Genomic DNA, 15,862 nt, shown 5'->3' with positions numbered 1-15,862 from the left:
GATTGAGGAAGATTGACAGTCATCTTGTTTTTCTTCCATTTTCTAATAATTGTGCCAACAGCTGTTGCCTTCTCACCAAGCTGCTTGTCCTGTAGCCCATCCCAGCCTTGTGAAGGTCTACAATTTTGTCCCTGGTGTCCTTAGAGAGCTATTTGGTCTTGGACATGGCGGAAAGGTTGGAGTATGATTGAGTGTGAAGACATGTGTCTTTCATACAGGTAACGAGTTCAAACAGGTACAATTAATACAGGTAATGAGTGCAGAGTAGGAGGGCTTCTTAAAGAAAAATTAACAGGTCTGTGAGAGTCAGAATTCTTGCTGGCGATCAACTACTTATTTCATGCAATAAAATGCAATTAATATAAAAATCATACAAGATTTTCTGGGTTTTAGTTTTAAATTCTGTCTCTCACAGTTGAAGTGCGCCTATGATAAAAATTACAGATCTCTCCATTCTTTGTAGGTGGGAAAACTTACAAAATCTGCAGTGTGTCAAATACTTATTTTCCCCACTGCATGTAACGTGAGATCAGCATGATGTAAGGGCAGAGACCCTGATTCCTGCAATGTTTCTAGCTTAAGTTTTGATAAAATACCTGTTTTTTCAGCTACATTTCTACCAGTTCTTAAAATGTTGAGCTTTGAACTCTGTCCACACCACTGATTGATGCTGAGTGCTTGCATTAGGAATTCCATTCAAGTCCCCAAGAAATGCAATTCAGATAAAACACTCGACAGATCCACTCACTATAATAAGGCAGATGGAGTCACTTTGGACTTTGGCGTCTGCTCTTGTCGTGTCTGTCTTTTTAGGCATGCACACAGCTGTGGTCGATCACACTTTTTTTTACTCCAAAGCAAGTCCTGAAATGATGGGACACTGCCGGAACACTGAGTGTCTCCATCTGCATCATTATAGTGAGTAGGTCTACCTGACATTTTGTCCGAATCACTTTTTTTTGTTTTGAGGATTTTCACAAAAATCCTATTTTTTTTTCATACGACTTTTTGATTGCCTCTAATTCCATATTTTTTAACTAATATTAATTAACCCCTTCACGACCTATGATGTAAGGTATGTCATTGGTCGCCTGCCTCCCTTTGATGTGGGCTCCAGCACTGAGCCCACATCTTTTCTAGCACATGACAGCTGATTTGATCAGCTATCAGCTGTCATGTGCCCCTAACAGCCAAAGGTGGAATCGTGATCAATCTTTGACAGCAGCATTTAACATGATCATGCCGGAGTCGCGTCACTAACTCCGCCCATCGGTGCCCCTGTCACATGATCGCGGAGCCCAATAGGTTCGCATGACAACCAGGGGTCTGCAGAAGACCCCGATGCTTGTCATTGTTGATCTGCTATAAACGCCGGCTTGTGACTCTCTTCCTGGACTGATTATAAACTCAATTCACTGGTAAATTCTGCTTCAGTGAGGGATGAAATGACAGATGCTCTCTATAACGGGAGACAGAACAGACACAGAAAAGACATGCTGCTGCAAGTTCGGTAACTGTCATCTCATACCTCATTGATCCACTGAAGACAGATTTTACTAGTGGATTGAAAGTGTGTAACCAGTACAACAGGAACAAGAACTCTATAGTAAGATACATTACAAAGTTTCCTATCTTCGCATGAACTCTTTATGTAAACAAAAATTAAAATGATACTTACTTTTTAAGGATTTGTGTCCTGTCAAGTACCCTAGGTTAGATTTTACTAGTAGATACAAAACTTTTCATGAAACGGTTTATAAACCATGCTACATGTCCAACATGACAAATCTAATTGCCATAAACTACAATCAGAATTCAAAAAATAATTCAAATAATAGCAATAGTAGGGTAATACTGTACTTTGTTCATTTGCATTATATTTTAACTTGAACTGATTTGTGATGATTTATGGGATCCTCACTTCTAAAACAGGTAAATATCCCATTGTAATATGGCAAATGTTTGGATGGGCAAAATAAGTGTTAGTGAATATGGATTTAAGATTTTTGTTACTGAAAATTTGAACACACTCGACTGTAATGCAAAGCAAATATCCCCCATATAACCATTCTAATACTGCCTGTGTTTAGGTTACACAGCATTTAACGGAGTGGACTTTGAAGGAACATTTCATGTTAACACTGAAACAGATGATGATTATGCTGGATTTATATTTGGCTATCAGGACAGCTCTAGTTTCTATGCTGTAATGTGGAAACAGATGGAACAGACTTATTGGCAAGCAAACCCTTTCAGAGCTGTGGCAGAACCTGGCATTCAGTTAAAGGTAAAAGAAAAGTTACTTTTATCATCTATTTTAAGAGTCTGAGTGAGAGTGGGGGAATTACAGCGATAAAGAGAAATAAAAGGAAGAAGTGGATATACAAAACATTAGATTTATTGATTAAGTTTTCCTGTTTTGGAAGGTTACCTGAGCTTTTAGCAGTTTAATAATTTTACTTATTTTGACATGTGAAAATGTAATTAAAAAGGGCAAAAAAAGAACAATAATTAGTTTATATAGTGATATAGTCATTTTAGTGTACACTTGAAAAATGGAGTACTATTAAGGAAACTAAATCTGTTAATATTTGGTACTTATATTTTTAATACATTTAACCTTCTCCTAAGTACATATATATGGTACATTTACACAAATAGGAGTAATTAATTAAACACCATTTGCTGTTTTACATTAGGCTGTCAAATCAACTACTGGACCTGGGGAACAGCTCAGGAATTCTTTGTGGCATACAGGTGACACAGTAAGCCAAGTCAAACTATTATGGAAAGATCCAAGAAATGTAGGATGGAAGGATAAGACCTCATACCGTTGGGTTTTGCAACATAGGCCTTCAGTGGGATACATCAGGTATATACTCTATAGCCATTATTTTCAACTCCAGTTCTAAAATACCACCAATAGCTCTCTTGAGGACATCCCATGTTGAGGACTAATGTGGCAATTCCATTTGAAGTAATGGTATCCACTAGAGTTCATGAAAAAAGATTTGGAAGAACCTCATTGTTGTGGCACTACATATGCCAGCAGGCCTACTGATCAGAATAGGCCTTGGGGATGCAGGTACAAGGAAATTCACAAGGCTCTGGTCCAATGGCCAGGTACTACCGACATGTTCACTGAACCCAAGATCCGGGAATTTTTTTTACTCAACTCTAGTTTCCATTCAGATAGTGGCTTTACCACCTGAAAAATCTTCCAAACAAAGCTCAACATGCACAGACAGGGGTTGAAACCAAGATTTTACACTTGCTATACTAAATGAATAATCATGCTGCTACATATTAGTAGCAAAATAGAACTTACAGCTTTAGCAGGATAAAAGAAAGCATAGGAAATAGGCAAATGCTGGTAATACCAGGCAAATGCAGAATCTTCTTTTGGTAATTGTGACTGCTGCCAAGACTATTGACTTTTTCACAAATCCTTTTAAACAGTAATTCACTAAATAATCATATACAATCTATTCAGCTTGGGCACATTCTGTTACTAAAATGCAGGGAGCATTGACTTTCACATATTCTGTATCTACCTTGCAGATTAGTCACTATGCTACAGGCAACAAACTATCTTGTTTTAAAACCTTGCAACTTTGGGCATGACTGCAGTAATTGAGCTTTAAGTCCGTTTTCATTTTAATCTCTTCCTTCCTTCCAGGGTAAAGTTTTTTGAAGGTGCAGAACTGGTAGCAGATTCAGGTGTTTTACTGGACACCACTATGAGAGGTGGACGTCTTGGAGTATTTTGTTTCTCCCAGGAAAACATTATTTGGTCTAACCTAAGATATCGTTGTAATGGTGAGTTGGAATTTGGTTTTCTAATTTTTTTAAAGAGGATTTTCCATCTTATCATTTATTAGAGCCACTGTTGGAAATTATATACAAATTCTATAAAAAATGAATCCACAACTTCTCAAAATTTGTATTTTGACATGAATTAGATGAAACAAGTGACAGCGACTATTACTGAAATTCAAACTTCAACACAAGAAGCACTACATTTCTTATCTAGGTTTTAACCTCCCAATCGTTATACATTCCCTCCCTATTTAAATAGAATTACCTCAACAAAACTGCATACCTAGTTAAATTGGATGCCTGATGCTTTCATGGGTAGGCAGTAGAGATTACCAAATCCGTCCACTGTGAAGTAACTTTGAGTCAAATTTCATGAAATTCGCAGATCCCTACGAATTTGCCAACCACCCAGCAAAGATTGAGGCAGAGAGACTCATTGCCAGAGAAACTAAAAATAATCCCAAAATATTCTTTAACTACATAAATAGTAAGAAACTAAAAAATGATAGTGTTGGCCCCCTTAAAAATAGTCTGGGTGAAATGGTGGATGAGGATGAGGAAAAAGCCAATATGCTAAATGATTTTTTTTCAACCGTATTTACACAAGAAAATCGCATGACAGAAAACATGATTAGTGATGACAAAAATTCTCCATTAAATGTCACTTGCTTAACCCAGCAGGAAGTACAGCGGCGTCTAAAAATCACTAAAGTTGACCAATCCCCGGGCCCGGATGGGATATACCCGCGAGTACTGCAGGAATTAAGTAACGTCATAGATAGACCATTATTTTTAATCTTTAAAGATTCCATAATAACAGGGTCTGTACCACAGGACTGGCGTATAGCAAATGTGGTGCCAATATTCAAAAAGGGGACAAAAACCGAACTTGGAAATTATAGGCCAGTAAGCTTAACCTCTACTGTGGGTAAAATCCTGGAGTGTTTCCTAAGAGATGCTATACTAGAGTATCTGAAGAAGAATAACCTCATGACCCAATATCAACATGGGTTTACGAGGGACCGTTCCTGTCAAACTAATCTGATCAGTTATATGAGGAGGCAAGTTCTGGACTGGACCAAGGAAATGCAGTGGATGTTGTGTATATGGACTTTTCAAAAGCTTTTGATACGTTCCACACAAAAGGTTGATACATAAAATGAGAACAATGGGGATAGGGGAAAATATATGTATGTGGGTTAAGAATTGGCTCAGTGATAGGAAACAAAGGGTGGTTATTAATGGAACACACTCAGACTGGGTCTCAGTTAACAGTGGGGTACCACAGGGGTCAGTATTGGCCCCCTTCTTTTCAACATATTTATTAATGACCTTGTAGGGGGCATACAGAGTAGTATTTCAATATTTGCAGATGACACTAAACTCAGCAGGGTAATCAATACAGAGGAGGACAATTTTATATTACAGGAGGATCTATGTAAACTAGAAGCTTGGGCTGATAAATGGCAAATGAGCTCTAATGGGGATAAATGTAAGGTAATGCACTTGGACAGAGGAAATAAAATGTATAATTATATGTTTAATTGTAAAACACTCGGCAAAACTGTAACTGAAAATGACCTGGGTGTATTGGTGGTCGACAAGCTCACGTTTAGTGATCAGTGTCAGGCAGCTGCTGCAAAGGCAAATAAAATAATGGGATGCATTAAAAGAGGCATAGATGCTCATGAGGAGAACATAATTTTACCTTTATACAAGTCACTAGTGCGACCACACTTAGAATACTGTGTACAGTTCTGGTCTCCGGTGTATAAGAAAGACATAGCTGAACTAGAGAGGGTGCAGAGAAGAGCGACCAAGGTTATTAGAGGACTGGGGGGTCTGCAATACCAAGACAGGTTATTACACTTGGGGTTATTTACTGTGGAAAAAAGAAGGCTTAGGGGTGATCTTATTACTATGTACAAGTATATGAGGGAACAGTACAAAGACCTTTCTACTGATCTTTTTACTTTGAGGCCAGAGACGGGGACAAGGGGGTATCTTCTACGTCTGGAGGAAAGAAGGTTTAATCATAATCACAGACGGGGATTCTTTACTGTAAGAGCAGTGAGACTATGGAACTCTCTGCCGCATGATGTTGTAATGCGTGATTCACTGTTAAAATTTAAGAAGGGCATGGATGCCTTTCTTGAAAAGTATAATATTACAGGTTATATATACTAGATTCCTTGATAGGGCGTTGATCCAGGTAACTAGTCTGATTGCCGTATGTGGAGTCAGGAAGGAATTTTTTCCCCAATGTGGAGCTTAGTGTTTGCCACATGGGGTTGAACTAGATGGACTTACTTTTTAAGTTTGAAGGAAGACTATGTTACTATGTTACCCCTCTCCCAAAAAAAGCCTGCCGCCATTTACACTTTGCAGAAAATTCACAGACCAGGTGCAGCCAGGCAGGCTTTTCCATAATGCCTTACCGCTATCATATCACATGGTCTAGCGATGTGTGAGTCACAATCAGGGAAAACATTTTTTTTTTTTCAGAAAATTAAAATTAACTGACAAATTCCCAGTATTTGAGTGTTAAAAATGTACCTTTTTTCTCACTTCTTTGTTGTAGTACTTCAATATTAGACCCTTACATACAGTAGTGTACATAGAAATCATGGGGCCCCATAGAAAAAATTCTATTTGGACCCCCTCGGTGCCTCTGCTTCTCGATGGCTCTCCCTTGCTTGCCCTAATAAACCCTGTAGCAGGTATCTTAGATACAGTGGGTATGGAAAGTATTCAGACCCATTTAAATTTTTCACTCTTTGTTTCATTGCAGCCATTTGGTAAATTCTAAAAATGTAATTTTTTTTTCATTAATGTACACTCTGCACCCCATCTTGACTGCAAAAAAACAAAAATGTAGATATTTTTGCAAATTTATTAAAAAAGAAAAACTGAAATATCACATGGTCATAAGTATTCAGACCCTTTGCTCAGACACTCATATTTAAGTCACATGCTGTCCATTTCCTTGTGATCCTCTTTGAGATGGTTCTACTCCTTCATTGGAGTCCAGCTGTGTTTAATTAAACTGATAGGACTTGATTTAGAAAGGCACACACCTGTCTATATAAGACCTCACAGCTCACAGTACATGTCAGACCAAATGAGAATCATAACCTCAAAGAAACTGCCTAAGGAGCTCAGAGACAGAATTGTGGCAAGGCACAGATCTGGCCAAGGTTACAAAAGAATTTCTGCATTACTCAAGGTTCCTAAGAGCACAGTGGCCTCCATAATCCTTAAAAGGAAGAAGTTTGGGACCACCAGAAGTCTTCCTAGACCTGGCTGTCTATCCAAACAGAGCAATCAATGGGAGAAAAGCCTTGGTGAGAGAGGTAAAGAAGAACCTCAAGATCACTGTGGCTGAGCTCCAGAGATGCAGTAGGGAGATGGGAGAAAGTTCCACAAAGTCAACTATCACTGCAGCCCTCCACCAGTCGGGCCTTTATGGCAGAGTGGCCCGACTGAAGCCTCTCCTCACTGCAAGACATATGAAAGCCCGCATAGCGTTTGCTCAAAAACACATGAAGGACTCCCAGACTATGAGAAATAAGATTCTCTGGTCTGATGAGATGAAGATAGAACTTTTTGGTGATAATTCTAAGTGGTAGGTGTGGAGAGAACTAGGCACTGATCATCACCTGCCCAATACAATCCCAACAGTGAAACATGGTGGTGGTAGCATCATGCTATGGGGGTGTTTTTCAGCTGCAGGGACAGAACGACTGGTTGCAGTTGAAGGAAACATGAATACGGCCAAGTACAGAGATATCCTGGATGAAAACCTCTTCCAGAGTGCTCTGGACCTCAGACTTGGCAGAAGGTTTACCTTCCATCAAGACAATGACCCTAAGCACACAGATAAAATAAAAAAGGAGTGGCTTCCGAACAACTCTGTAACCATTCTTGACTGACCCAGGCAGAGCTCTGACCTAAACCAAATTGAACATCTCTGGAGAGACCTGAAAATGACTGTCCACCAACGTTCACCATCCAACCTGACGTAACTGGAGAGGATCTGCAAGGAAGAATGGCAGAGGATCAGGTGTGAAAAACTTGTTGCATCATTCCCAAGAAGACTCATGGATGTTCTAGCTCAAAAGGGTGCTTCTACTCAATGCTGAGCAAAGGGTCTGAATACTTATGACCATGTGATATTTCAGTTTTTCTTTTTCAATTTGCAAAAATTTCTACTTTTCTGTTTTTTTTTCTGTCAAGATGGGGTGCAGAGTGTACTTTAATGATAAAAAAAATAACTTTTTAGAATTTACCAAATGGCTGCAATGAAACAAAGAGTGAAAAATTTAAAGCGGTCTGAATACTTTCCATGCCCACTGTAAGTAACTCTGATAGATAGCAAAGAAGATAACTAAAAAGGAAATTTATCTCAATAAAAATGATGGTAATGCCTCATGGATGCTTCATGTTGAGGTCTCAAAAATGCCTCAGTAGTGCCTCAACGCGTTTTCCCCATATTTAGGCTCCTCAGGAGGCTGCTAAACAATTTATATCACATGGGAGGTTTTCTCAGATGTACAAGGTGAGCCCGCAATGATACAGCTCAAAGGACAGATGCATTCAACATGGTTCACATATCCCAAATGTGATCCTCTTAAATATGTACCAGACCCCTCCCCTAAATTACTGAGCTTTTAGACACAGATGTAAAGAGGTGCGTGATCAAAAAGCCCCCAAATGTTCACCACAGACTGAGCTGCTCGCGGTGGTAAAAGGACCTTCCATGACGTCATTTAGTCATGTGACAGGTCACGCAACCGCTGACATCGGCAGTCGCGTGACCTGTCACATGACTAAATGACTTCATGGAAGGTCCTTTTACACCACCGCGAGCCGCCGAAGACACCGGAGAAGGAGATCGGGGGCCATCGGAAGGTGATTATAATATATTTTTTTATTTTTCACCATTTTTATTCTTTTTTTTACTATTGATGCTGCATTTGCAGCATCGTAACTTGGTCACACAATATAAATCCATGCCGGTTGCATGGATTTATATAGTGTGACCAAGTTGTCAAGCACTTTTCCAAGTGATGCTAAAATCGCTTGGAAAAGCGCTTGACAACCCGCATGCGGAAATGTATGTGAAGAACGCTTGACAAACGCTTCTACCTGGCAGAAAAAATGCATGTAAAATCCACATGCGATTTTTCTGCCAGGGAGATGCAGAAATGCTCAGGAAAAATCCACAGCATTTCTGCATTGTGGGCACTTAGCCTTAGTATCTACTATAATAAAGTGTGGAATATAGTGGATAGACTGTTGTATAGCACGGCAAACATTAATTAGGTATTTAAAATTATTAAGAAAGGTTATTTTTTATTGTTGGTCCGCTACAGTCAGTGATATTTGATTTACCCACGGTGACCAGGAAGATTGTGTTCAGTAATATTAGGGTGACCCATTCTTGTTTGCCATTATCTTACAAACTGCTGTTGACCGGTATCCCCTCTGAACCATTATTATGGTTCATTATTATGCTCAAGAGAATATAGAGGGTACTAATCTGTATTCACGAAAAGTGATTCTTTGGTCTTTCTGTTAAATTATCATTAATACATTTGTTGTGATTTTAGGGCTTATTAAAGCATACCAATAGGAAAAAATAAAGAACAATCTTAAAGGGATGGGGAGTGCATTCACCCTCATTCACCCTACCATGGAGGTTGGCACCCTAAGTTCGACACAGCCCCCCCACTCAAAATCAGTTATCCCTAAGTGACCCTATTTGGGACTAACTATTCTAAAAACCACCACCATCATCAAAAAATAAAGTGCTATAGTGCAATTTAGTAACTTACACTAATGATGTTTGGCCAACATTTCTGTGGTCCAGGACACAACATCAACAATATGAAAGTTGTTAGGCGTTTGCTGGATCTGAAATGGGTTCAGAATCATCTGTGGATTCTGTGGTCTCCCATTCCGGTCCAGATGCTGGTCAGCATCACCGTCGGTCCCAATGCCTAGCTGGTGCACAAGATGTACAGGTTGTCTCTCGGGTCTTTGTTCCTAGCAACATGAAGCGTAGGTTGCGGAGGGAAACAGGGCTGCTACAGCCTAAGTCCAGGATTCACTGCACTGAGCATGCCCGTGACATGGCGGACCGTGATTGGTGGTTTGGGAGTCAGCTGATCCGGTGATCTGGCACCGCCTGATTGGTCGCAGGTGACGTCACCAATAATGCGACGATGGGCAGGGCTTAATCTTTAAATAGCCCGCCCACAAACATGGCAATGTGCTCTGGTCATTGAGCTGTGATGGTGTAATTGTGTGGACGCTTGGTTGTTTGGGCTCCACGTGTGCTTTAGCTTCTGTCAGGCAGGTTTAGCGGGGGATAGGCAGCCTTAGATGGAGGGAGGCAGGTAGCTTCGTCTTACAGTCTGGCTCCTACAAAGGGGTCGCCATACACCCCGAGCAGTCTGCAGACGCCGTATTCCCGGCACCACCTGTAAGCGACGTGGAGAGATATTCCTCAGTCCGGTAGCACGCCGGCTGGGAGCACATATACGCCGGCGTGAATCACACACGCATCCTAACGCCTGCTGCGTAGTCCCTGTGCAGTAAACAGGGCTACGGATACATTATTTCTCGCACATCTCTCGTGCGGTTAACAGAGATAGTGCGAATCCCTATTCCCGTTCCGGTGCGCAGTAACACGGAGGGGATTGTTATTTCAGTTGGTTGTTTTACCTTCTTACTCGGAAGGTGTTCGGCCGCAGTCCTCCAGGCTACATCGCGGACCCTGGGTTCGGTTGCTTTCCATTGTTAATAAAGTTGTTTGCAACTGTCCCCTTAACAGTTGTCATATTAAAAGGAAACTTTAAATTCACAAAAACACATACGAGTTTGGGAATGCAAACTGATTAGAGTCTTTGGCACCCTCCACACAGGAATAAATCTGTCAGGAGGATCTATGTCTCACTACAAAATCTGAGGAATCTGCTCCAGAAATGGGAGGGCACTAGGCCTATGATCTTTCATGGATATTGGGACCATAAAACTTCACACCACTAATTGAATCCAATTAAGGATTCCCTCTCTGAGCTCAGTTTGTTTGTTTATTTAAATGTCAATTTATTATGCATCATGCATCTGCTTTCTCTCTTTTTTTTTCTTCCTTCTTTGTGTGCATATATTTGTGTTTCTTCATATACCTTGCCATATCATGCCTGAGGAAGAGACCTATGTTGTCTCGAAAGCTTGCCTTCTAACATTTATTTTATTTTTATTAGCCATTAATCTTGTAGCTATGATACCTTTTATCTTGTTTTCCCACTGAGACCAATCTTTTTTCAACTGGCTAACATGGTACCAAACCCATTTTTATTCCTTTAAGAAGTATGTTGGGTCCCCTGATGAACCTGGGGAAAACGCGTCAGGATGGGCTTGTTTATGAATTTACAAGATGAGTACATTCATGTATACAGTAGTGTGAAATAGTGTTTGCACCCTTCCTGATTTCTTATTCTTTTGCATGTTTGTCACACTTAAATGTTTCAGATCACAAAACAAATTAAAATATTAGACAAAGATAACAAGAGTAAACACAAAATGCACTTTTTACATGAAAGTCTGTATTATTAAGGGAAAAAGAAATCCAAACCTACAGGGCCCTTTCTAAAAAAAATGATTGCCCCCCTGTAAAACATAAATTAACTGTGGCTTATCACATCTTTGGGAAGCTGAGTTCAATTTCCCTAGCCACACGCAGGCCTGATTACTGCCACACCTCTTCTTAATCAAGAAGTCACTTAATTAAGACCTGCCTGACAAAGTGAAGCAGACCAAAAGATTCTCAAAATCTGCACATCATGCCGCGATTCAAAGAAATTCAGGAACGAATGAGAAACAAAGTAATTGAGATCTATCAGTCTGGAAAAGGTTATAAAGCCATTTCTAAAGCTTTTTAACTCCAGCGAACCACAGTGTGAGGCATTATCCACAAATGGCGTAATCATGGAACAGTAGTGAACCTTCCCAGGAGTGACCGACTAACCAAAATTACTCCAAGAGCGCAGTGACGACTCATCCAAAAGGTCACAAAAGACCCCACAACAACATCCAAAGAACTGCAGGTCTCACTTGCCTCAGTTAAGGTCAATGTTCATGACTCCACCATAAGAAACAGACTGAGCAAAAATGGCATGCATGGCAAAATTGCAAGACAAAAACCACTGCTGAGCAAAAAGAACATAAAGACTCATCTCAGTTTTGCCAGAAAACATCTTGATGATCGTCAAGACTTTTGGGAAAATACTCTGTGGACTAAGGAGACAAAAGTTGAACTTTTTGGTAGGTGTATGTCCCATTAGATCTGGCGTAGAAGTACAGCATTTCAGAAAAAGAACATCATACCAACAGTAAAATATGGTAGTGGTAGTGTCTGGGTCTGTTTTGCTGCTTCATGACCTGGAAGACTTGTTGTAGTAAAGGGAACCATGAATTCTGCTGTCTACCAAAAAATCCTGAAGGAGAATGTCCTGTTATCTGTTTGTGACCTCAAGCTGAAGCGCACTTGGGTTATGCAGCAGAATAATGATCCAAAACACACCAGCAAGTCCACCTCTGAAAGGTTTAACATAGTAACATAGGTTGAATAAAGACCTAGGTCCAACAAGTTCAACCTGTCTCCCCCAATTGTACTCCCCATACCAACACTACACTAACTTACTGGAACTAGGTTACTATTTTTATTTTTATCATTACTGCACTATTACAATTACAAATTAACCAGTTCATACTTTTTTAATTAGTTTTATTTTTGTATTACTATTATGGTATTACTAAAATCCCTGCACCTAAATCTGTTGATCAAGAAGAAGGCAAAAAGCCCAGGATACATTCATCCAATATGCATCATGGGGAAAAATTCCTTCTTGACCCCGAGAAAGGCGATCAGTACCAGAACCCTGGATCAAAAGCACTAGTACAGGTGTAACATTTTATCTAATTTAACTGTAACCCACAATGTTATGTGTATCGAGGAAATCGTTCATCCCTTTTTTGAACGCTGTTATAGTATCTGCCATTACTACCTCTTGTGGTAGGGCATTCCACAGCCTGACTGCTCTGACTGTAAAGAACCCTTTCCTGTTTAGGTGCCGGAATTGCCTTTCTTCCACCCGTAGTGAGTGCCCCCTGGTCCTTAGTATAGTCTTTGGTGGAATAAGTCATGGGCTAGACCTTTGTACTGACCACACACATATTTATATGTCGTTTTTCTAAGCTAAAGAAGCTCAACTTATTCAACCTCTCATCATATGAGAGGCCTTCCATCCCTTGTAATATTGTAGTTGCCCGCCTTTGAACTAACTCTAACTTCTGAATATCTTTTTTAAAATGAGGAGCCCAAAACTGGATTCCATATTCTAGATGTGGCCTAACCAGTGATTTATAAAGGGGTAATAATACGTTGGGATCACAAGATTTTATTTCTCTTTTTATACACCCTAAAATCTTGTTTGCTTTTGCGGCAGCTGCTTGACATTGATTACTGCTGCTCAGCTTACTTATAACCAGAATACCCAAATCCTTCTCCTGCTCTGTTGTCCCGAGTATACTCCCATTTAATGTATATGTAGCAATAGGATTACTCAGTCGTAGGTGCATTACTCTACATTTATCTACATTAAACCTCATCTGCCAAGTGTTTGCCCGTTCAGTCATCTTATCCAGAAAAACAAAATTAAGACATTGGAGTGGCCTAGTCAAAGTCTTAACCTTAATCCGATTGAGATGCTGTGGCATGACCTTAAAAATGCGGTTCATGCGCGGAAACCCTCGAATGTGGCTGAATTACAACAATTTTCCAAAGATGAGTGGGCCAAAATTCCTCCAGAGCATTGTAAAAGACTCCTTGACAGTTATCGCAAACGCTTGATTGCAGTTGTTGCTGGTAAGGGTGGCCCAACCAGTTATTATGGTTTAGGGGGCAATCGCTTTTTCACACAGGGTCCTATAGGGTTGGATTTCATTTTCTCTTAATAATAAAGACCTTTATTTAAAAACTGCATTCTGTGTTTACTTGTGTTATTTTTGTCTTATATTTAAATTTGTTTTGTGATCTGAAACATTTAAGTGTGACCAACATGCAAAGTATAAGCAATCAGGAAGGGGGCAAACACTTTTTCACACCACTTTATACGCTTTGGTCTGCTGCATCTGCAATCTAGCTATTGAGTCTTATCGATTGCTTTCTGTTTTTCTTCAATCTACTTGATTGAAGGAGAAATTATTGCATGTGAACTCTCATACATTTTGCTGTAGCTCACTTCTTTTATACAGTTAGGTCCATATATATTTGGACAGAGACAACATTTTTCTAATTTTGGTTCTAGACATTACCACAATGAATTTTAAACAAAACAATTCAGATGCAGATGAAGTTTAGACTTTCAGCTTTCATTTGAGGGTATCCACATTAAAATTGGATGAAGGGTTTAGGAGTTTCAGCTCCTTAACATGTGCCACCCTGTTTTTAAAGGGACCAAAAGTAATTGGACAATTGACTCCAAGGCTATTTCATGGACAGGTGTGGGCAATCCCTTCGTTATGTCTTTCTCAATTAAGCAGATAAAAGGCCTGGAGTTGATTTGAGGTGTGGTGCTTGCATTTGGAAGGTTTTGCTGTGAAGTAAACATGCGGTCAAAGGAGCTCTCCATGCAGGTGAAACAAGCCACCCTTAAGCTGCAAAAAAACAGAAAAAACCCATCCGAGAAATTGCTACAATATTATGAGTGGCAAAATCATCCTGAGAAAGAAAGAAAGCACTGGTGAACTCATCAATGCAAAAAGACCTGGGCGCCCACGGAAGACAACAGTGGTGGATGATCGCAGAATAATCTCCATGGTGAAGAGAAACCCCTTCACAACAGCCAACCAAGTGAACAACACTCTCCAGGAGGTAGGAGTATCAATATCCAAATCTACCATAAAGAGAAGACTGCATGAAAGTAAATACAGGAGGTTCACTGCACGGTGCAAGCCACTCATAAGCATCAAGAATAAAAAGGCTAGACTGGACTTTGCTAAAAAACATCTAAAAAAGCCAGCACAGTTCTGGAAGAACATTCTTTGGACAGATGAAACCAAGATAAACCTCTACCATAATGATGGAAAGAGAAAAGTATGGTGAAGGCGTGGTACAGCTCATGATCCAAAGCATACCACATCATCTGTTAAACACGGCGGAGGCAGTGTGATGGCTTGGGCATGCATGGCTGCCAGTGGCACTGGGTCACTAGTGTTTATTGATGATGTGACACAGGACAGAAGCAGCCAAATGAATTCTGATGTATTCAGAGCCATACTGTGTGCTCAGATCCAGCCAAATGCAGCCAAACTGATTGGTCGTCGTTTCATACTACAGATGGACAATGACCCAAAACATAAAGCCAAAGCAACCCAGGAGTTTATTAAAGCAAAGAAGTGGAATATTCTTGAATGGCCAAGTCAGTCACCTGATCTCAACCCAATTGAGCATGCATTTCACTTGTTAAAGACTAAACTTCAGACAGAAAGGCCCACAAACAAACAGCAACTGAAAACCACCGCAGTGAAGGCCTGGCAGAGCATCAAAAAGGAGGAAACACAGCGTCTGGTGATGTCCATGAGTTCAAGACTTCAGGCAGTCATTGCCAACAAAGGGTTTTCAACCAAGTACTAGAAATGAACATTTTATTTACAATTATTTAATCTGCCCAATTACTTTTGGTCCCTTTAAAAACAGGGTGGCACATGTTAAAGAGCTGAAACTCCTAAACCCTTCATCCAATTTTAATGTGGATACCCTCAAATGAAAGCTGAAAGTCTGAACTTCAACTGAATCTGAATTGTTTTGTTTAAAATTCATTGTGGTAATTTCTAGAACCAAAATTAGAAAAATGTTGTCTCTGTCCAAATATATATGGACCTAACTGTATATATCTATGACATATTGATTCTAACCAGTATCTTTGTGGACTTTCATTATATATTTGGCTGCAACACATTTTTCGGTGATGGT

The 15,862-nt window shown here is 39.9% G+C and overlaps 1 protein-coding gene across 1 annotated transcript in view; it reads left to right on the top strand.

Annotated features, from left to right (window-relative positions):
* The window catches only part of LOC141176270 (cartilage oligomeric matrix protein-like), a 1,029,762-nt gene that overhangs the window by 999,670 nt on the left and 14,230 nt on the right, over window positions 1–15,862 (top strand). Inside the window, exons 16-18 of the mRNA XM_073660229.1 lie at window positions 2,091–2,287; window positions 2,700–2,872; window positions 3,680–3,819. Of these exons, the coding sequence (XP_073516330.1) occupies window positions 2,091–2,287; window positions 2,700–2,872; window positions 3,680–3,819 (510 nt within the window). The remainder of the gene's footprint in view (window positions 1–2,090; window positions 2,288–2,699; window positions 2,873–3,679; window positions 3,820–15,862) is intronic.

The sequence above is a fragment of the Phyllobates terribilis genome, unplaced genomic scaffold (genome assembly GCF_046119375.1).
Source record: "Phyllobates terribilis strain yellow unplaced genomic scaffold, ASM4611937v1 Scaffold_22__1_contigs__length_20350403, whole genome shotgun sequence".
Lineage (NCBI taxonomy): Eukaryota > Metazoa > Chordata > Amphibia > Anura > Dendrobatidae > Phyllobates > Phyllobates terribilis.
The sequence above is the reverse complement of the archived record's forward strand: the minus strand, read 5'-3'. Positions and strand labels throughout refer to the sequence as shown.